A 22,335-nucleotide genomic window follows, 5' to 3' on the forward strand; every position below is an offset into this window, starting at 1 on the left:
TGTCTTCTTGGCAACACCAACTGCGCCATGTCAACTGAGCGTAGACGATCCTTCCTCATTCGCTTGGATCCTAAGCTGGCAGAATTGGCTAACAATGAAGCGGGCTCGTCGGCCAATGGTATGCTCTTTGGGGATAAATTTATTTCCAACTTGAGCAAATATGTTGCCACATTTACAGTCCTAGACAAGGCCCAATCCAACATTAAAAAAAGTGTTCAATAATGCTCTTTTTGCCCGGTCCAGGCGCTTCAGAGGCCGAGCGCCAGGCCGAAGATACCAGGTTTCCAGATACGCCTCTAAGGGTAACCGAAGTGGTTCTTCAGACCAGCAGAATTTTTACACCAACTGCTACAGAGGGCGTGGTCACTCCTCCAGAGGTTATCGCGGAGGTGGTTCCAACCAAGACACCTCAAATTCAGGTGAGAATTATTCCTCCTTCGGAGGTCGTTATGGGGGGCAGGATATAGTCATTTCTCCAAGCCTGGCAGTTAAATACTCAAGACCCTTGGGTTCTGCAGACCGTTCAGGGTTTCCAATTAGAATTTTATGCCTCCACGACTCAAAAGGCTCCTCCTATGCCTCTCCTTTTTTCCCCCCCTCGCAGATCGCGAATTCATAGAAGAAGAGATATCTTCTCTCATACAAAAAGGGGCTACAGTGCACACGTCCCCTCATCCTCGGGGGTTCGCCAGCACAATCTTCTTAGTCCAAAAGAAGGGCGGCGGTTCCAGGTTGGTACTAAATCTCAAACTTTTCAATTCTTGGATGGTGTATCGCCATTTCAAGATGGAAGGTATCCACCTCCTCAGAGGCCTCTTAAGGGACAAAGACTGGATGGTGCATCTGGATCTCAAAGACGCCTACCTCTCAGTTCCGATTTTTGCCCCTCACAGACGTTTTCTACAATTCCAATGGGGTTCCCACTGGTTCGGGTTCAAAGTCCTTCCCTTCGGTCTATCCTCAGCTCCTTGGTGTTTCACCAAACTTCTGCGCCCAGTGGTCCAGTTCTTAAGAGTACGAGGAGTGCGTCTGATTATTTATCTAGAGGACATTCTTATTATGGCTCAAGACAAACACCTTGTACTGATTCATCTAAATTGGACAATACAATTGCTACAGGATCTCGGGTTTGTCATCAATTCCGAGAAGTATTGTTTAATACCAACTCAGAATATAGAATTCTTAGGTTTTCAAATAGATTCTATGAAGGCCTTGCTAATTCTTCCGATCAACAAACGGAGTTTGATCATGAAAGAGTTGAGGAGAGCGTTTGCCTCTCCGACTATATCACTGAGGACGTTAGCTCGCCTAGTCGGGCTCTTGGCATCGTCCATTCAAGAGATTTTTCCGGGCCCGTTATACTACAGAGCCCTTCAGAGATTGAAGATTCTTCAGTACTCTGAGTTGGTTCCCCTGTCAGAGGAAGCCAAGACAGAGATGTCATGGTGGCTCTCTCACATGGATGCATGGAATGGCAGAGCGATCTTTCCTTCCAGTCCAGATGTGGTAATAAAGAGTCAGATGCCAGCCGATGGGGCTGGGGAGCACGTTGCGGCCCTGTGGAGACGGGGGAACGGTGGTCCCCGGGAGAACTGACATATCAATTGTCTAGAACTCCTAGCAGGGGCTTTTGCCATCGTATCTCTTGCCCCTCGCCAGGCTCATTGTTGTATCCTCCTGCGGATGGACAATGTCTCCGCGGTCAGATACATCAAATCGCCTGGGGGGGGGGGGGGGGGGGGGGGGGGGGGGCCAGATCACGTCTCCTAGCGGAGATAGCGAAGGAATTCTGGCATTATTGCCTCAATCAGAAAATGTCGGTAATAGCGGACTACATTTCAGGCCGTGTCAACACGACAGCGGATTGGAATTCTCACTTCTTTCGAGATGGCAGCGACTGGAGGCTCAATCTACAGATTTTTGAAGTGCTCCAACTACGTTGGGAGACGTGTCAGCTGGATTTATTTGCCTCCTGATTGAACAGTCAAGTTCCTTGTTTTTTTTCAGTTGGAAACCGGACCCTGAGGCGAAGGGGACAGATGCTTCCTGCAGCTGTGGCCTAGGGAGCTTCTTTATGCTTTCCCTCCCTTCATGATGATTCCTCGCGTCCTGGCACAAGTTTGTCGCCAACGCTCGGAGGTCATTCTGATAACTCTGATTTGGAGTGCTCAGCCTTGGTTCCCTTCTGCGATGATTCGGTCTTGGACTTTCCGGTGAAGATTCCATTGTCTGTGGATCTTCTCACGGATCCGTTGAACAATTTTCACCCACTAATTCTGAAGGGATTGTTAACCCTGATGACGTGGAGACTTTCAGGCGACGATGGCAAGTGCCTGGAGTTTTGGAATCTGCGATGTTGTTCTTATCCCAATCTTGGGCCCCTTCCACTCAGAAAAGATACGAGCAAGCCTGGAGAAGTGGGTATGTTGGTGCAATACAAGGAGTGTGGATCCCCTTGGGTCAGAAATTCATGTCATAGCCAATGTTCTTTCTGAATTGGCCTCCTAGGGTTTGGCATATAGGACAATTAATAATTGTCGCTCCGCCTTTTCTGCTGGACACCCTCACATTCAGGAGAAATCAGTAGGTGAACACCCTTTGATTTGTAAATTACTTGGAGGTATCTGTATGGTTAAACCTCCTCAACCAAAATATACTTCTTTGTGGGACGTCAATATTGTCTTACGTTTCCTTAGAAATTGGCCAGATAATGAAGGATTATCTCGCAAACAATTATCGGCAAAACTGACAATGCTACTAGGCCTGCTGTCATGCAGAAGAGTGTCAGGTGTTAAAGCTCTGGATTTATCGGGTAGAGTACTTACTCCAGAAGGAGTATCTTTTTCCATTACTAGATGCACTAAAACCGCTTCGAAATTTATTTCTTATCCATCTTTTTCCACATAATAGGAAGCTTTGTGTGGTTCAATGTTTGAAAACGTATGAAGATTGCACATGAGAATTCAGACAGAATATTTTTGGTCAATTATTGAATTCTTTACAAAAACCTTTTCGTCCAGTCACTGCAGCAACTTTGGCTCGTTGTGTCAAATGGTTATTAGCTGAAGCAGGTATTGATGTAAGTGTATTTGGAGCTCATTCTGTTAGAGGAGCCATGGCTTCAAAAGCTTTTGCTACTGGAGCCAGATTGGAGGATATTATGGCTGCAGCGGATTGGTCAAATGATTTCACCTTCAAGGTATTCTATCACAAACCCATTGTTGATGTAGTGTCAGAAGTGGTAAAAAGACTTTAAACTAGCATAATCCGAAGCCTCCGGTCCCGACATAGAATTAAAAAAAATTCTAGTTATTGCATCAAGAATTTTAGTTTCTATTAAGGACACAGATGCGAGGATTATCCCACCCAATCGTTATTATGAATATTATAAGTATTTATAATCAATTTATGGTATATGCATCAACCATGTTAAATTGCTGACCCTCCCTTCAGTGTACATGGATATTAGTTTATTCTTTTACATCCATAGGATCTTCTAACACAAATTTGTAAAGGTCATCTTTGGATCGAGTCGGATTGCAGTTCTGTTCTAAGTTGAAGTGGAGTGTTGGTCCCTTATGTTCGAGGAGTTCATTTCTGATGCGGCAAACTAATTCAACGTCAGGTTGGATTCGCAAAGAAAGACGAAGGACTATGGCACACAGGCTATTTATGGGCTTATCGTGTGGCAGTAATTGGTGGACTTGGCATCATGGGAATGATAGTCAGTAAAGTAAAGAGTACGCATAATCCTCGCCTTCGTGTCCTTAATAGAATCTAAGATTCTTGCTGCGATAGCCAGAATTTTTTTAATCCTATAGATATGGCTTCATCCAGTGTCACAGGATGAGCATTCTACTGACAGCACCAGGTGACGTAAAAAAAGGACTCCAATCTACCTAGGGACAAAAGACGTGTGTGTACACACACACACACGCGTGCACACACACACACACCATCAAGGACTACGCAAGCAGCGAAAAAATTAAAATAAATAAATAACAGCAAATTCACTTTTCTTAGTAAGCCTTGTAACTAAGTAACTATACATGCTTTTAGCACTCCAACACCAGCCGTTTACAGAGACAGGCACACGCCTACCAGTTCGTAACACGCCCTCCTCGGGGTGTGACAGGCAGCGCAAAGCCTGTGACGCATCGAATGGGCACTGAAAGTATGCGGGGGGGGGGGGGGGGGGCAAAGGGTTGGAGGGAAGAATTGTTGTGGGTCACGGGGTCCACGTGTAATAGAAATTTGGTACCCCGGTGACACAGGCAGCTGTCCTGAATGAGAGGAGTGATACTGTAAGACAAGAGGCCAAGGAAGGTGATCAGAGGCAGACACCGATGCTCAGATACTTAGAGACTACTCTCGGAGTGGGAGAGCTACCGTGACACCAAGTAGAAGAAAGTTAAATGCTACTATTGCTTTCAGGACGTAGCAGTAACACTCTTAACTAACAGACAGAAGGGATTGTTAAGGATAGTGGTGTCTGTTGCTTAGCTCCAGTGCACAGGCCAAGAAGTGTTTTGCTGTACAAACTCACAGCGCTCGAAAGAGTTCCGTGTACAAGGAGGGGGAATTACAAGAAGATGAAACGGAAAGAGAAAGCACCGTGAGACCGTCATTTCGAAACCGCAACTACAAAGTATTCCTTGAACAAAAAAGAGCTTGTCGGAAGTCATCCCCAGCTGCTCCTCGTCATGAGATTTGGTGCCGTTGCCCTGTTAAAAAAAAAAAAAAAAAAAAAAAAAAAAAGAAGAAGGACACACCACGTTCTATATTCTTGAGCACCAGAAGCGGTTGGTACATGTCAACAGACCGAAATGGGTAATTTCCCGTCTGACATTACGTCTTCTCGAGAAGTGTTGCGTCTGCTCTTTCACCAGTCTGACGATTCTACACAGTGGGCGAAAAGGGCAATAACTATACAGTTGAAACACTGCCATTAACAAGTAGGGCATGTTATGACTGCAAGAGTGTAATCAACACCCATAAGCATGCAGAGGTAAACGAAGCGCTGTGGGAACTTAAAATCACTCCGAGACAACCAAGCAATCTACACCGGGAAGTAACGACAGCCAGCGACAAAGGTGTAGATACCCCAGTTCGGACATAAAAGTGAAATCAACACTCCAATCGCAGTATGAGAGATAGAAGCATTGTTTAGCTGGGCACTTACAGGCACTCAGTGACAAATAATGGATGTTGGTGACAAAATCCAGCGTAAGAAGAATTTTAGCACGAACAGGCTTTGATTAATCACAAAAACATAATAACTGTACCCAAGTGAATATGAAACCCAGATCAGTAGGCCCTGTTCTAGGGGCATTACTCAGCTCCACCACAGTTTATAACTAAGGGGTCCTCTTAGAATAATAGCTTTCGCAATCACAAATAAGGAATATTATAATTAAACGCACGTTCTAAACGCGACTTGTAACACCTCGCCCTTACTGAATTGTTATGTAAAGGGTCTCAGAAAAAAAAAAATTTAGTTTTGCACACTTGGGTCCTGTAACATTCTTTATGTAAAGGGCTCAACATTGTAAGTAAAGGATGCCAAACATACCAAAGGGTACACTTTTCATCTCAGCCCTTTACATAGCCACAAGAATTGGGTGTCACACTGGAAAAGGAGGGTACTGACGTGGAACAGGCCACAAGCTGTTCAACAACGTCGTCCCTATTTCTCAGCGTAATAGAATAAAAAACATTTTCACACCAGTACCATGTTTGCACTACACAAGTCTGTTATGATATAATGGTCGTGGAAAGCAACAGCCCCACCCAGCTTTGCAGACACTAGTGCTAAGCAATCCTCACTACCAGCACTTACAAACTGGAGATGCCACTGGAAGCCAAGTCAAAATAAATACATAATGCCACCCCACACCTAGAGGCCTAATACCTAACAGCAAAGTCATAGCCGGACAACTTATGCCTTACAGCAGTTCACAGACATCTGTTAACTGCAATACTTTCATATTACACGTGTGATAATCTCGAGTTCAAACAAAGCTTGGTACAACCCAATTGATAAACAGAACACTTTCAAGGACTGCCCAAGCACTTTTGGCTCAAACATGCCCCAGTTTTTAAGAGAGCGTCTGGTGAACATGCAGATTAATCTCTGTAGTGTGCAGGCTCACATTTCAACCTGCCCTCTTTCAGAAACTGGGGACATAAGTTCACTAGTTTCAAATGCCTGCTGTGCTGCCTCGCCTCATTCAAGCAGAAAAGCAGGATTTAATTAGGTGCGAATCAGAGCCCATAAGGCCTTACCCAATATATATGCTATTCTGCAGGAAAATACCTTTGTGCTTGCACCCAGCTCCACAAGAGTAATTTGGGGACTGCGCGTAAGATTGGACATCCCCTGGCTCCATTTGTGGTCGCTAGGAGGACATCCAGCAACTTTTTTCCAATGCAAACAGTCGCAGACATTCAAGGTGAGAAGGCTGGTGCCAGAGTAGATGGTGTACTCGAGCAGCAGCACAACCAACTCTCGTAGTTACGCATTCTAGTGTGCCGCAATTTGTGATGATTTGTCAGAGTGAAACGTGCTATCTGCACTAAATCACAACGTGAACAGAGCAACAGAACTACTTCTACGCGGTGGCGGAACTCCACGGAATCTTGCAGAATTTTTATGTCACGTCCCGGAGATCCAGGGAGTCAAATTCCACAAGTTCCTGTCCAGCCCCTATATATTAATCCGAGACGTCATATGCCCTAATGGGACACTAAGGGCCATATGTACGAACGTTTTTTCCCATAGACAGAATAGGTAAAATCCTTTGGTACATCTGGCCCCAAGTCCTATTTCTAGGTCTGTGCCCGTCCCAGTTATTCGTTCTGAAAATGAGGTTACAATAAGTTGAAGGGACGTGATCAGTACTCATTTGTGGGGCACCCTGGACCGTTAGCATAAAGGAAAACATCCAAAATGCAGTCTTATATCGCAGATGTATCAGCACAGGTCTCTCTCTCAACAACCCCATCCAAAGGCACCAACTATAGGCGTACTTTCTTCCCTAATTTCCCTTGGCTTTCACGCTCAGAGGTTCGCCCTATATCCTCTGTTCTCAATAATAAATAGTCGCTCCTTCCCTTAACTATAATAGGAGTCATGCCGACCTCCCCGTCTCTCTCACCTACTAGGATCTTACCCGCAGTCAGGCGCCGGGCACCACCTACAGTCCGGGTCCTGGGCTAGGTGTCTGCGCAGAACGAAGGCCTCGTACTTTGCGAGCAGCGGAGGGTCTTGCAGGATGGCGCGGACGTGGTGGGGTTGCAGGCGCTCAGCACATTCGGGGCAGCAGATATCCACACGGCTTTCAGTGATCTCAATGCGCAGGTACTGCCGCAGGCAGGCCAGACACGAGCGGTGAGGACACGGCAGCAACGGAGGGCCCGGGGGCTGCGGTTCAAGGCACAGAGGACATTCGGCGGGGCTCTCTGGAGGCGGTGGTGGAGGCTGCGGTGGTGGTATTGGTGCGGGGATAGCGGGGGGCTCACGCCGACGCACAAACACCCGCCGCAGATCCAACCTCCGCCGGCGCCGACGAAGCCCCCCCGAGGCAGGATCCTGGCACGACGGGGACTCGAGGGCCATGACTGGGCCCCTGCGGTTCCCACAGCCCGAATGCGATACAATCTCAGTTGGCTTCCGGGAGTTTCCGCGGCCAACCCCAGACTTCCTCCAGGCCTCCGGGGGCCTTCCTACGCTCAGCTGTGAAATCCCATATGGTATCCAGCGACCCGGACTCCGGTATCGTCTTACTTCCGCCTTCAAGAGGTCGCTTTTCTTGTAAGAGGGAGTCACATCCCAGTTTGTGACTCTCACTTCCTGCTTTTATCCCTTACTTCCGGTGAGCTCAGTCCCTCTCCCGTGTCCGTCTCACCCGGTCACTGAGGCTTCTAGAGCTGCTCTCAAAAGCCTAGTCAGGGCTCCGCCTCTGCCGCTCGAACGCAAGCGCGAGGACTGGGCGTACATCCGCCAACGCTCGGGGACTCGCGGCAACGTCATAAAGTAAGATAAGGCGTCAAGCGTCCATGACGGCCATGTTGGGTCGGGAACCACCAATTCAAATCAAAGATGCTTTATAGGCATAACCAAATACACAAGAGTCGCCAGGGTCGGTTGACTATATTTGTAACCATCAAAGGGGAGGGCGGGTGACGTAAAATAATAATACAGGGGTGATGTATTTACCCCATTGATTTCTGTAAAGAGAGAGACAACTTAAGGTGAAAGAAAGCTAAAATAAACCACATTTTACTTTAACCCCTTCCTGCCAGGCCTTTTCCCCTCCTGTGTCGAGCCTTTTTTTGGCTATTTGGGGCAGTTTGCGCTTAGGCCCTCATAACTTTTTCTCCACATAAGCTACCCATGCCAAATTTGAGTCCTTTTTTCCAACATCCTAGGGATTCTAGGGGTACCCAGACTTTGTGGGTGCCCCTAAAGAAGACCAAGAAATTAGCCAAAATGATGCGAAAAACTTGTTTACAAAAAAAAAATGGGAAAAAAGGGCTGCAGAAGAAGGCTTGTGTTTTTCCCCCTGAAAATGGCATCAACAAAAGGTTTGCAGTGCTAAAATCACCATCTTCCCAGCTTTCAGGAACAGGTAGACTTGAATTACAAAACCCAATTTTTCAACACAATTTTGACATTTTATTGGGACATACCCCCATTTTTACAATTTTTTTGTGATTCCAGCCTCTTTCCAGTTAGGAATAGAAATGGGTGTGAAACCAATACTGGATGCCAGGAAGCTAAACATTTCTTAAAGGCAGACAACATTCTGAATTCAGCAAGGGGTCATTTGTGTAGATCACACAAGTGTTTCCTACAGAAAATAACAGCTGAAATAAAAGAATATTAAAATTGAGTTAAAAAAAACCCAGTCATTTTTCTCCATGTTTTACTCTGTAACTTTTTCCTGCAATATCAAATATTTGAAAGCAATATACCGTTACGTCTGCTGGACTCTTCTGGTTGCGGGGATTATATAGGGCTTGTAGGTTCATCGAGAACCCTAGGTACCCAGAGCCAATAACTGAGCTGCACCTTGCAAGGGGTTTTCATTCTATACCAGGTATACAGCAATTCATTTGCTGAAATATAAAAAGTGAAAAATAGGTATTAAGAAAACCTTTGTATTTCCAAAATGGGCACAAGATAAGGTGTTGAGAAGCAGTGGTTATTTGCACATTTCTGAATTACAGGGTGCCCATACTAGCATGTGAATTACAGGGCATTTCTCAAATAGACGTCTTTTTTACACACTGTCTTACATTTGGAAGGAAAAAATGTAGAGAAAGACAAGGGGCAATAACATTTGTTTTGCTAGTCTGTGTTCCCCCAAGTCTCCCGATAAAAATGGTACCTCACTTGCGTGGGTAGGTCTAACGCTTGAGACAGGAAACATAACATGGACACATCACATTTGTACATTGAAATCTGACATGTTTTTTGCAAAGTGCCTAGCTGTAGATTTTGGCCTCCAGCTCAGCCGGCACCTAGAGAAACCTACCAAACCTGCACATTTTTTAAAACAAGACACCTAGGGGAATCCAAGATGGGATGACTTGTGGGGCTCTGACCAGGTTCTGTTACCCAGAACCATTTGCAAACCTCAAAATGTGGCAAAAAAACCCACTTTTTCCTCTCGTTTCGGTGACAGAAAGTTCTGGAATCTGGGAGGAACCACACATTTCCTTCCACACAGCATTCCCCCAAGTCTCCCGATAAAAATGGTACCTCACTTGTGAGGGTAGCCCTAGTGCCCACAACAGGAAATGCCCCAAAACACTATGTGGACACATCAAAATTATCAAATACAAACCAAACTGTTTTTGCGGGGTGGGGCACCTGCGTTTCTGGACCTGGGCTCAGCAGCCATATAAGGAAACCTACCAAACCCAGTCATTTCTGAAAACTAGACACCCAGGGGAGTCCAGGGAGGTGTGACTTGCGTGGATCCCCCAATATTTTCTTACCCAGAATCCTCAGCAAACCTCAAATTTAGCTAAAAAAATCACATTTTCCCACATTTCTGTGTGGGATCACCGCACCAGGACAAATTTCCTACCACCCAAAGTTCCCCTCAGTCTCTCGGTAAAAATGATACCTCAGTTGTGTAGGTGGGCCAAGTGCTTGTGACAGGGAAGAGCCAAAAACATGTCGAAATTGAGGGTGGAACCACAGTGGGTCCAAAAGGGAAGTTGGAAAAAAAAAAATTTAGGTTGACAAGTGCAGCAGAATTTTTATCGGTATAGATGAGACAATGCTGGGTGGTAGGAATTTTGTGGATTCCTGCAGATTCCAGAAGGTTCCATTACAAAAATGTGGGAAAAATGTGTGATTTCCTGCAAAGTTGGAGGTTTGCAGGGCATTGTGGGTAAGAAAATAGTGTGGCGTGCATGTGAAGCACACCACCCTGTAATCACACAGATATTTAGTTTTCAGATGTGTCTAGGTCTTGTGGATTTTTCTACATGGCAGCATCCCAAAGTCCATAAAGTGCAGCCCTGACCATTCCAAGTGGGACGATTTTGAGAGTTAGCCAAGCTCTCATGGCCCAAATGTAAAACCAAAACCTACAATAATCAAATGTCCTCTCCCTTGCCGTGGGATAAGATGTTTTAGTGTGTGGGGGTAGAGCTGAAAGACTGTTACCCCCTTCAGTTGGGGTGGGGGCATAACCAGGCCCATACTGGTTGGTAGCCACCACCCCACAATTTGTTTTTTGTTTAATTTCCCTGGCACCTAGTAGACTTTCTGCCCCCCACCCAGGGTGTGGATCGGGGGTAATTGCCCCATCTGCCCACTGGTGGGCTGAACAGCTTTGGCCCCATTTATTTGAGGTGGGGGTATGGCCATACTCCCACTCTCTTATTTTGAAAAAAAAACTTCCCTGGTCTCTGGTGGGCTTTCTGCCCTCCCTTGGGGGGCAGATTGGCCTTCCAAAAATAGGCCAATCTGTCCCCAAGGTGGACAGATATGGCCAACAGCAACGTGCCCCCATGGGGAGCGACCCTTGCCCAAGGGGCTGCCCCCGCCAACAAAACACACACATACACACACACCAATCCCTGGTGCCTTAGTGGTTTCTGCCCCCGGCCCCCTGGGGGACAGAAGGGCCTAATAGAAATAGGCCGATCTGCCCCCCCCCAAGGGAACAGAAATGGCCTAAAATAAATTTGCCCCTCCTCCCCCCCCACAGGGGAACGACCCTTGCCTAAGGGGTCGTTCCCCTTGCATGAAGTTCACCTTAAAAAACTCCCTGGTATCTAGTGGCCTCATAAAAATAGGCCGATCCGCCCCCAAGGGGGTAAGAAATGGCCTAAATATAATTTGCCTCCTAGGGGAGCAACCCTTGCCTAAGGGGTCGCTCCCCACCTCTAAAAAACGGAAAAAAAAGATCCCTGTTGCCAAAAGGTTTCTGCCCCCCCCAGGGTCAGATCGGCCTAATAACAATAGGCCGATCTACCCCACCCCAGGGGGGGCAGAAATGGCCTAAAATACATTTGCCCCCTCTGGGGAGCAACCCTTGCCTAGGCTTCCCCTTCCATTCCTGCCTTGGTGGGGGTGGGAGGGAAGCCCACGGAGGGAGCGCTCCCTCCGAGCTCATGTGCCAGGACGTAATGGTTACATCCTCGGCACAGGAGCACTGTGCCGGTGGACATAACCATTACGTCCCCAGCACAGAAGCGGTTAACAATTGGTGGCAGAGGGGGGAGTATTACAGCAAGAAACTGGTCTGCAGGTATGTCTAACAAGCATTTGCACTACAATGCCTCATGCATTTGATTGAGTTAGAGATATTAGTGCTGTAAATTCCTAACCAGGGGCGCCTCCTCTGCAATGGCAGAGGAGCATCTCCCCACTGGCTAAGAGCCATTGTGACAGATGAATTACTTACTGACTTTCGTTTATTAATAATTACAAATTTCAATGGAATTAGGCGAACATAGAAAATAATGTGTGACTTGGAAAATGTGCGCACTTGAGTGGCCGTCATCACTACCTAAATGTTTATAGTGAATGCATATTATTATTAGTCATTGAGAACATGTAGAAAATAAATGTATTAGTATGTCACATTAATAGATCTATGTTATGTATTTTGGTTTATTAACTTTAGGCCATAAGTAGGCGAAGTTTGGGCCTGGTTGCACAACCGTGTTAAGCTGCAGTGTTTAATAAATGTTGGGAAAAGTGTTACTAGACTAGAAAATGAATGCTTCATTGTTTACGCTGTGCTGACCAAACAATTTGCAGATGTCTTTAACTTTCTCATGAGAATTGCTTGTAGAACCACGTTGTACTAGAAAAGATAAAAAAATGTTAATTTGATGCGTGAGACTGAAATGTTCCCAGGAATCAACAATGGATGCACTGACTAGAGTACGGATTGCAATAAAGGAGATACCTGACGAGCCTGATGATGGGAACAGGAGAAGACGAGCCAACCATTGACGCCTGAAAGACAGTTTAGTTACATTTTAGATTTGGGTTTTAGTTTTCATTGGATCAACTGTAAACGTATGGTTTCCTGACCAATGACGATGTGGGAAGATACTTTAGGAAATTCTAACTTAGTCTGACTCCAGAGAGAGTTCGGTGTCACATTTTTGTCATGTAGCCACTGATCGTTTTGCCATTATCCCATTCTACTTCTTCGCGCAATGTGTTTGGGGAGCTGAACAGTTTCTGATGGTCTTTTTCTTTATAACAATTCTCATAGAGTGAATTTGTGCTAATGCTGATTCTATGTCAGGACCGGTTCGCGAGGATTAGGCTTTTCTTTATTCATAACAGCAGCTTTAAACAAGTATTTAAGCTATCATTAAAACTACATTTCCCAGCCAACATCAGGAAAGAACAACAGCGACAAAGGACTTCCATTTGCATCCAATCAACAGTCATCCAGCGTCTGAAGAGCTGATTCCACAGCTTCCCCTCCTCTTTCTTCACTGCTCCCACAGCGAGATAAGTACTGTTTATCCTTTTTCCTGTGTAGCGACATATGCAGTATGTTTTATTTGCTCTCTTGCAGTGTTTGACGCTTGCACTTGTTGCTGCGAGTTAGGGAATATTCCCTACAACCGCGGGAACGTTCCCATCTCCTTTGCGGCATTTGCAGCAGGGTTCCGAGTGCGGTGTGGTCTTCCAACCGCCAGGGGGCCTGCGCATTCCTGGCATTCCATGCTTCACTCGTCTTACCCCGGGGGCAGACGCACGTCAGTTTCATTAGTTCTAAATAGCAATAACTGACGCACGTCCACAGCTTGTTGTCTCCAGGAGGTTTTAATCCCCAAGCTTGGTGGGAGCTGTCCAGTTGCAATTACGGAGCCGGCCTGGAGTCCGACACCGGCAGGGTAAGGCTCAAGTCATATCAGGGATGCAGCACAGGCCTATAGCATCCAGGCTACCAGGCCGCCCCTCTCCCCATGTATTACTACAGGGGAGAATTAATTAGCGTTCAGATTTGCCCCAAGGGCAGATTTAAACATACTGCACATCAATTTTAAACTTGCCAGGAACTATATTGCCCTCAGAGCAGCGAGTGCTGCACAGAGTGTCAGTCACAGGCCACAGTGTGTGATAAAATGGCCGAGAAACACCACATGTGAGATACCTCTGGGGATTATATGGAGGAGGAGCAAATCTCCTACCTCCCCGTTGGTGATAATTTCTGCCACATTATGAGAAGAAAATAGACCTGATGGCAGCCCAATGTCCCCAATCCATTCCAAAGAATCATCAAGCTGGACCCTCAAGACTATCAGCTATGGGTCAGGCAAAAAGTCTGAACCATACACGAAAACGCACAGGGGAAGATGACGCCCTAGAGGCCTTTATGTGCCTTAAAAAAGCCTTATGGTTATGGAACACCCCCAGGATCCTGACCCCCTGCCTGACAAACCCAATGAGTCCCCACGCTCTTCGGACACGGACATAGACCCGGAAGGGCCTGTGCCCCTCTCACTCACTGCTAAAAGAACAGGAGACGTCCCTCCGGACGATATGCTCGATCCTGATGACCTAGTTCATCTACGGTCGACGGAATAGCTGCCAATGCCCAAAGTAGACAACTACGTGGCGGGGCGCCTTCACAAACCACTGGATAAGTAGGTCCGGAACCGCCTCAAAGCAGATTGTGCCCTCGTCCCTCCTTCCAGGACAAATTGGCCTTCACCCTTGAGATTGACACCAATATGGTGACATTCCTGGGTAAATTCATCAAAGACCCCAAGAAGGGGATCGACCGGTCCTGATGGGCTTGCCAGGACAAACTTCTTGACGATGTTGGTCCACTCACCAAGATCCTGGACATGGCGGAAGATGCAAAGTCCTCAGGATCCCTCATATCCCCAGACGTGTTGTTGGGATGGGCGCAACAAGCAATTATCCTTCTGGGCAAAGCCAATTGTGTGCTTTCTACGGAAAGGCGCAGGTCTCTTCTGATCAACGTAGACCCCAAACTGGAGGAGCTGACGACGTCGGATGCAGGTCTGGTTACCCAGGGTGGCCTCTTTGGGGAGCCGTTCATCCGTGAGCTTGGCAAGTTCGTTTCCACTTTCACGTCAGTGGATAAGGCCCAGACATCCATCAAAAATGTCTTCTCCTGGGTTTTTTGCCTTGGCCAATCGAGGAAGGGAGCGCTTGACTGTCCGTCCACCTCAAAACACGTCCAGGGAAAGAGGACAATGGCAGGACACGTCCCGATTTGGATCCTTTTATCCAACCCGTCGATTCCCCAGACACCGGGGATCCAGAGGCACTGGCAGAGGCACCTTCAATACCTCCAGTACCCAAAAAGGTGAGTGTTTCTCACAATATGGGATGTGCTCTGGGGGGCAGGTTGGCACAGTTTTCTTACAATTGGGGAGCTATCACCGCAGATGCCTGGGTTCTGCAGACAGTCGAAGGGTTTCACATAGAGTTTTACGGCTCCCCTATACAGGTAAGGAGACCCCGACCGCTGCGTTTCTCACCATCCCAGATGGTTTTCATAGACACAGAGATCTCTGACCTATTGGAGAAACAGGCTATCACTCTAACCTATCCCCATCCCTCGGGCTTTGTCAGCAACATCTTTCGGGTGGAGCAAAGAGACGGAGGTCACCGCCCAGTGATCAACCTGAGGGAGTTCAAAGAATGGGTCATATTCCGACACTTCAAAATGGAGGGCATCCACCTCTAACGAGACCTTCTCCAGGCAAACGACTGGCTGGTACGCCTCGACCTGAAGGATGCTTATCTAACAGTACCCATCTTTCCGCCTTATCGTCTTTTCCTCCAGTTTAAATGGAGGGGACAGATGTTCGAGTTTACCTCTCTACCTTTCAGTCTCTCCTCTGCTCCTTGGTGCTTTACCAAGCTCTCGCGTCCCATCGTAGAGTTCCTCGGGTCCAGAGGCATCAGGCTCATTATTTATCTGGACGATCTTCTCCTGATGGATGAATTTCCTCATCGTCTCTCTGCATCTGCAATTTTCCATCCATTTTCTGAAATCTCTAGGCTTTGTCATCAACGAGGCAAAATCAATCCTAATTCCAACCCAGTTCCTCCAATTCTTGGGTTTCGTTGTGGACTCCGTCAAAGCCAGTCTCAGCCTCCCATCCTGCAAAATACCCCAAATTCGCCACAAACTCAGACATACCCTGGTCAAGGTTACGATTTCTCTTTGCCATCTTGCCCGTATTGTGGGCCTCCTCTCATCTCCCATTCAAGCGATCTTTCCAGGCCCCTCCACTATCCAGCCCTCCAACGGCTGAAAATCTCCCATCTGCTAAGGGGCCTCACTTACTGTCAAATGGTCCCACTCTCGGACGAAGCTAAGGAGGAAATCCAATGGTGGATCGCTGACATGGAAGCATGTAACGGCTGCGCCATCTTCGGTTCACGACCTGATCTGGTCATCAAACCCAATGCCAGCGCTTCCGGCTGGGGAGCGCTATGTGGGGAATTTACCACAGGTGGAGTGTGGTCTTCTGAAGAATGCACCCTCCATATCAATCGCCTGGAGCTCCTGGCAGGCTCTTTTGCAGTGTGTTGCTGAATGAGGGACAGACCTCAATGCTGCGTCCTGTTGAAAATGGACAATGTGGTGACAGTGCATTATATCAGCCACCTAGGCGGCACCCAGTCGAAGGTTATTTACGATCTAGCGAAATCCTTCTGGGAATACTGTCTCGACAATCAGATATCAGTGGTGGCAGAGCATCTGCCCGGGTCCTCCAATCAGGTGGCAGACTTGCACTCCCGTCATTGGCACAAAGCAAGCTTATGGAAATTCCACACAACAGTCTTCCAAGTGATCTAAGCCTGATGGGGACCCTTTTCCATAAACCTTTTTGCCTTCCGCCTGGATCACCAACTCAACATGTACTGCAGTTGGAGACCAGATCCCAAAACGATCTGCACAGATGGTTTCCTCCAGGACTGGTCCTGGGAACAGGGAAATGCGTTTCCCCCATTCGCGATGATAATGAGGATGTCATCCTTTCTCAGAAGACAGAGGGCGGATCTGGTGCTGATCACACCGATCTGGAAATCTCAAGCCTGGTTTCCGGTTCTGGTGGAACTTTCTTGGGATTTTCCAATCTGTCTACCCCATCTCCCAGATCTTCTGCTCGATCCTTCGGGTCTCCCCCAACCCCTCGTAGGGAAGGGAGGTCTCAATCTGATGGCGTGAAGGATTACCAGGAACGTTGGAAGATCCCAGGAACTTCACAAGAGGCAGCTGCCCTCCTCGCCAGAGCCTGGTCAGAGAGACAGAAGGTACAATTCTGCATTGAAACGCTGGGTCGGTTGGTGCCTTCAATGTCATATGGATCCCATGGGGCAGGAGCTGTCCATATAATTAATGTTTTTGGCGTCCCTCGCTTCAAAAGGGATGGCATATAGATCAGTTAATACCTTCCGATCCGCCATTTCTGTGGGTCACTGTCTGATTGAAGGTTCTCTCGCAGGACAGCTTCCTATGGTATGCAAATTTTTAAGAGGCATTAGACTGTCTCTGCCTCCCCAACCACGCTATTCTTTCCTTTGGGACGTCAATAGGGTTCCGACTCTCTTTTAGAAATGGCTGTCTAATAAATATCTCTCCAGGAAACAGATGTCGTCCAAGTTAGCAACCCTTCTAAGCCTTCTATCCTGTCGCAGGGTCTCAGATGTCAGAGCCTTGGATTTAACAGGTAGAGTGTTTACTCCAGAAGTTGTCCTATTTCATATTCACAGGCGTACATAATCTAACTCTCATACAATTTCTTATCCACAACTCCTACAGATTCCTAAACTCTGCGTAGTCAGGGCGATTAAGGTTTACAAAGCCATGACTAGTAATCTCAGACCGCATGGAGAAGATCAACTCCTCATCGCTCTAACGAAACCCCATAAAGCGGTTTCGTCTCCTACAATTGCCAGAGGGGTTAAATAGGCCTTGAGTGAGGCAGGAATAGACATTTCTATTTTTGGAGCTCATTCCGTGAGAAGTGCGATGGCATCTAAGGCTTTCGCCTTTGGGGCTCGCTTGGAGGATATTCTTAATGCAGCCGACTGGTCCTCTGAGTCCACGTTCAAAACCTTCTATTTTAAACCCATCCAAACGTGGCCTCGCTAGTGGCCGAACAGCTTTAAACTAGCCTAATCCTCGCCTCTGGTCCTGACATAGAATGAAAATGTTCATAGCTGTCGTAACGGAAAGTTTCACTTCTATTAAGGACATGCAGGTGAGGATTAGCTCAACTCATTTATTTAGATCAAGGATCCCGCCCTGTCTATGAGGTGGGTGATATGAAATATATTTTCCTATTTCCAGATCTGACAGGAAAATAAAAAAGGATTTGTAGTCTGCTACAACTGCATGGTTCTTCTGTACGAATTCAGCAATCTTGAAACTTTAGAAAAGTTTTGTTTGACACATTTGGGCCATATTTATTAAAAAGCTTGGATTTAATCATTCTATACCTATGTAGAAACGGATATCTCAAAGCAAGAATACAAGACTCATCCTAAATGGAGGTCGAAGGAAGAAAGAGGAGGGGAAGCTGTGGAAATCGGGCTCTTCAGATGCTGGCTGACTGTTGATTGGATGCAAATGGAAGTCCTTTGTCGCTGTTGTTCTTTCCCGATGTTGGCTGGGAAATATTGTTTTAATTATGACGCAAAGCCTAATCCTCACCTCACTGTGTCCTTAATAGAATTGAAACTTTCCATTACGATAGCTAGGACATTTTTTATTCCTTAGCTTGCTAAATATAAATTGCCCGGAAGCTAAAAGCCCACAATGTCTAAACCATTTTTCCTTTTACTACCCGTTATTTTACTATCCGTTATCGATGCTGACCAGACTGATGTCCAACTGACGAAGAGAATCCTGACTTGCTGATCCCATCGAGGAGAGGTATAACAAAATGTTATTGTTTGTTGAAGGGTTTTGTTCTTTACATTTCTAGGTACCAACCGCTAATTTTGATGGAGCCATAATTAGATGTTTTCCAAATTAACTTTGTCTAAATTGCTTCTGCATGAAGTCCAAACATGCTATTCTAATTAGAGGGTTAGTGAGAAATCCTAATGCTGATGAATGATAGTAATTGAGAATTTATCTTGTTCACCTGCTGAGACTGGATGTATGTTGTAGGAAGTTGGCTCTGTATGTGCTATTTCAAAGTAAGGAATAGCATGCACAGAGTCCAAGGGTTCCCCTTAGAGGTAAGATTCTGGCAAAAAGAGATAATACTAATGCTCTATTTTGTGGTAGTGTGGTCGAGCAGTAGGCTTATCAAAGGAGTAGTGTTAAGCATTTGTTGTACATACACACAGGCAATAAATGAGGAACACACACTCAGAGACAATTCCAAGCCAATAGGTTTTTGTTATAGAAAAATATATTTTCTTAGTTTATTTTAAGAACCACAGGTTCAAATTCTACATGTAATATCTCATTTGAAAGGTATTGCAGGTAAGTACTTTAGGAACTTTGAATAATTACAATAGCATGTATACTTTTTACATGAAACACATTTAGCTGTTTTAAAAGTGGACACTGCAATTTTCACAGTTCCTGGGGGAGGTAAAGTAATGTTAGTTTTTGCAGGTAAGTAAACCACCTACGGGGTTCAGATTGGGGTCCAAGGTAGCCCACCGTTGGGGGTTCAGAGCAACCCCAAAGTCACCACACCAGCAGCTCAGGGCCGGTCAGGTGCAGAGTTCAAAGTGGTGCCCAAAACGCATAGGCTTCAATGGAGAGAAAGGGGTGCCCCGGTTCCAGTCTGCCAGCAGGTAAGTACCCGCGTCTTCGGAGGGCAGACCAGGGGGGTTTTGTAGGGCACCGGGGGGGACACAAGTCCACACAAAAAGTACACCCTCAGCAGTGCGGGGGCGGCCGGGTGCAGTGTGCAAACTAGCATCGGGTTTCCAATGGGAGTCAATGGGAGACCACGGGGTCTCTTCAGCGGTGCAGGCAGGCAAGGGGGGGCTCCTCGGGGTAGCCACCACCTGGGCAAGGGAGAGGGCCTCCTGGGGGTCACTCCTGCACTGGAGTTCCGATCCTTCAGGTGCTGGGGGCTGTGGGTGCAGGGTCTTTTCCAGCCGTCTGGATTTTAGAGTCAGGCAGTCGCGGTCAGTGGGAGCCTCGGGATTCCCTCTGCAGGCGTCGCTGTGGGGGGTCAGGGGGGACAACTTTGGTTACTCACAGTCTTGGAGTCACCGGAGGGTCCTCCCTGTAGCGTTGTTTCTCCACCAGTCGAGTCGGGGGCGCCGGATGCAGTGTTGCAAGTCTCACGCTTCTTGCGGGGATTTGCAGGGGTCTTTAAATCTGCTCCTCTGTAACAAAGTTGCAGTCTTTTTGGAACAGGGCCGCTGTCCTCAGGAGTTTCTTGTTCCTCTTGAAGCAGGGCAGTCCTCTGAGGATTCAGAGGTCGCTGGTCCTGGGGAAAGCGTCGCTGAAGCAGGTTTCTTTAGAAGGCAGGAGACAGGCCGGTAGGTCTGGGGCCAAAGCAGTTGGTGTCTTCTTTTCTTCTTCTGCAGGGGTCTTTCAGCTCAGCAGTCCTCTTCTTCTTGTAGTTGCAGGAATCTAAATTCTTAGGTTCAGGGGAGCCCTTAAATACTAAATTTAAGGGCGTGTTTAGGTCTGGGGGGTTAGTAGCCAATGGCTACTAGCCCTGAGGGTAGGTACACCCTCTTTGTGCCTCCTCCCAAGGGGAGGGGGTCACAATCCTATCCCTATTGGGGGAATCCTCCATCTGCAAGATGGAGGATTTCTAAAAGTTAGAGTCACTTCAGCTCAGGACACCTTAGGGGCTGTCCTGACTGGCCAGTGACTCCTCCTTGTTATTCTCATTATTTCCTCCGGCCTTGCCGCCAAAAGTGGGGCCGTGGCCGGAGGGGGCGGGCAACTCCACTAGCTGGAGTGCCCTGCGGTGCTGGAACAAAGGGGGTGAGCCTTTGAGGCTCACCGCCAGGTGTTACAGCTCCTGCCTGGGGGAGGTGTTAGCATCTCCACCCAGTGCAGGCTTTGTTACTGGCCTCAGAGTGACAAAGGCACTCTCCCCATGGGGCCAGCAACATGTCTCGAGTGTGGCAGGCTGCTAGAACCAGTCAGCCTACACAGGTAGTTGGTTAAGTTAAAGTTTCAGGGGGCACCTCTAAGGTGCCCTCTGGGGTGTATTTTACAATAAAATGTACACTGGCATCAGTGTGCATTTATTGTGCTGAGAAGTTTGATACCAAACTTCCCAGTTTTCAGTGTAGCCATTATGGTGCTGTGGAGTTCGTGTTTGACAAACTCCCAGACCATATACTCTTATGGCTACCCTGCACTTACAATGTCTAAGGTTTGGTTTAGACACTGTAGGGGCACAGTGCTCATGCACTGGTGCCCTCACCTATGGTATAGTGCACCCTGCCTTAGGGCTGTAAGGCCTGCTAGAGGGGTGACTTATCTATACTTGCAAAGGCAGTGAGAGGCTGGCATGGCACCCTGAGGGGAGTGCCATGTCGACTTACTCATTTTGTTCTCACCAGCACACTGGCAAGCAGTGTGTCTGTGCTGAGTGAGGGGTCTCCAGGGTGGCATAAGACATGCTGCAGCCCTTAGAGACCTTCCCTGGCATCAGGGCCCTTGGTACCAGGGGTACCAGTTACAAGGGACTTATCTGGATGCCAGGGTGTGCCAATTGTGGATACAAAATCACAGGTTAGGGAAAGAACACTGGTGCTGGGGCCTGGTTAGCAGGCCTCAGCACACTTTCAATTCAAAACATAGCATCAGCAAAGGCAAAAAGTCAGGGGGTAACCATGCCAAGGAGGCATTTCCTTACATATGTCATTTCTATTTCGCATTTATTGTTATTATTGCCTTGTACTGGAACTCTTGAATGTTTAATTGTAAACGCTTTAGTTAAACTGAGATTCTTTAGAAGATCTGGTCAGCCAGTGTTATTCATATATGTTTATCATTTGGTATTGAGACTAATATATGTAATGTTAGCATTGTTAATATAGGGGAATAAACTTTCTAACTTTTCCTAAAGGTGTGGTTATTCATGGCCACATGGGTCATACCATAGTGCATGACGTTTACTTACTCAAGTTTTGACAACTCAATTGTTTATATGTTGTGGGCCCTAAATTGTTTATGAAAAGAGTGAGAGTAATGATGGTAAGATTCCTCTAAGCGCAGTCAAAAGGTCTATCGAACCTCTAACGTGTCCCCTTATGAATAAAATATTAAAGACCAAATGAGGTCGGAAGCTCTCAGACCAGCAGCAGAAAAATAAAACAATACTTGAATATCGTTTTATTTTTCTGCTGTTGGCTCAGCCAACAGGTGCAAGGAGGGGTGGAGCCGCACCTTGGGAAGTGGGAGGAGGGGTGAGGAGAGAGGGCACTAACTGCACATGTGTGTTTGGCCGGACTATGGTGTGAGAAGGTAGCCTCTTTCTAGCCTTGTTACCCCCACTTTTGGCCTGTTTGTGAGTGTATGTCAGGGTGTTTGTCACTGTTTTCACTGTCTCACTGGGATCCTGATAGCCAGGCCTCAGTGCTCATAGTGAAAACACCATGTTTTCAGTATGGTTGTTATGTGTCACTGGGATCCTGCTAGTCAGGACCCCAGTGCTCATAGGTTTGTGGCCTATATGTATGTGTCACTGGGACCCTGTCACACAGGGCCCCAGTGCTCATAGGTGTGCATGTATATGTTCCCTGTGTGGTGCCTAACTGTCTCACTGAGGCTCTGCTAACCAGAACCTCAGTGGTTATGCTCTCTCATTACTTTCAAATTGTCACTAACAGGCTAGTGACCAATTTTA

At 47.1% G+C, this 22,335-nt stretch overlaps 1 protein-coding gene across 1 annotated transcript in view; it reads right to left on the minus strand.

Moving 5' to 3' along the window:
- Positions 1 to 7,970, minus strand: part of RNF19B (ring finger protein 19B) — an 85,354-nt gene extending 77,384 nt beyond the window's left edge. Inside the window, exon 1 of the mRNA XM_069223402.1 lies at positions 7,173 to 7,970. Within this exon, the coding sequence (XP_069079503.1) occupies positions 7,173 to 7,618 (446 nt within the window). The 5' untranslated portion in view covers positions 7,619 to 7,970. The remainder of the gene's footprint in view (positions 1 to 7,172) is intronic.
- Positions 7,971 to 22,335: the final 14,365 nt, after the last annotated feature.

Source organism: Pleurodeles waltl, chromosome 3_1 (genome assembly GCF_031143425.1).
Source record: "Pleurodeles waltl isolate 20211129_DDA chromosome 3_1, aPleWal1.hap1.20221129, whole genome shotgun sequence".
In the NCBI taxonomy this organism is placed as follows: domain Eukaryota; kingdom Metazoa; phylum Chordata; class Amphibia; order Caudata; family Salamandridae; genus Pleurodeles; species Pleurodeles waltl.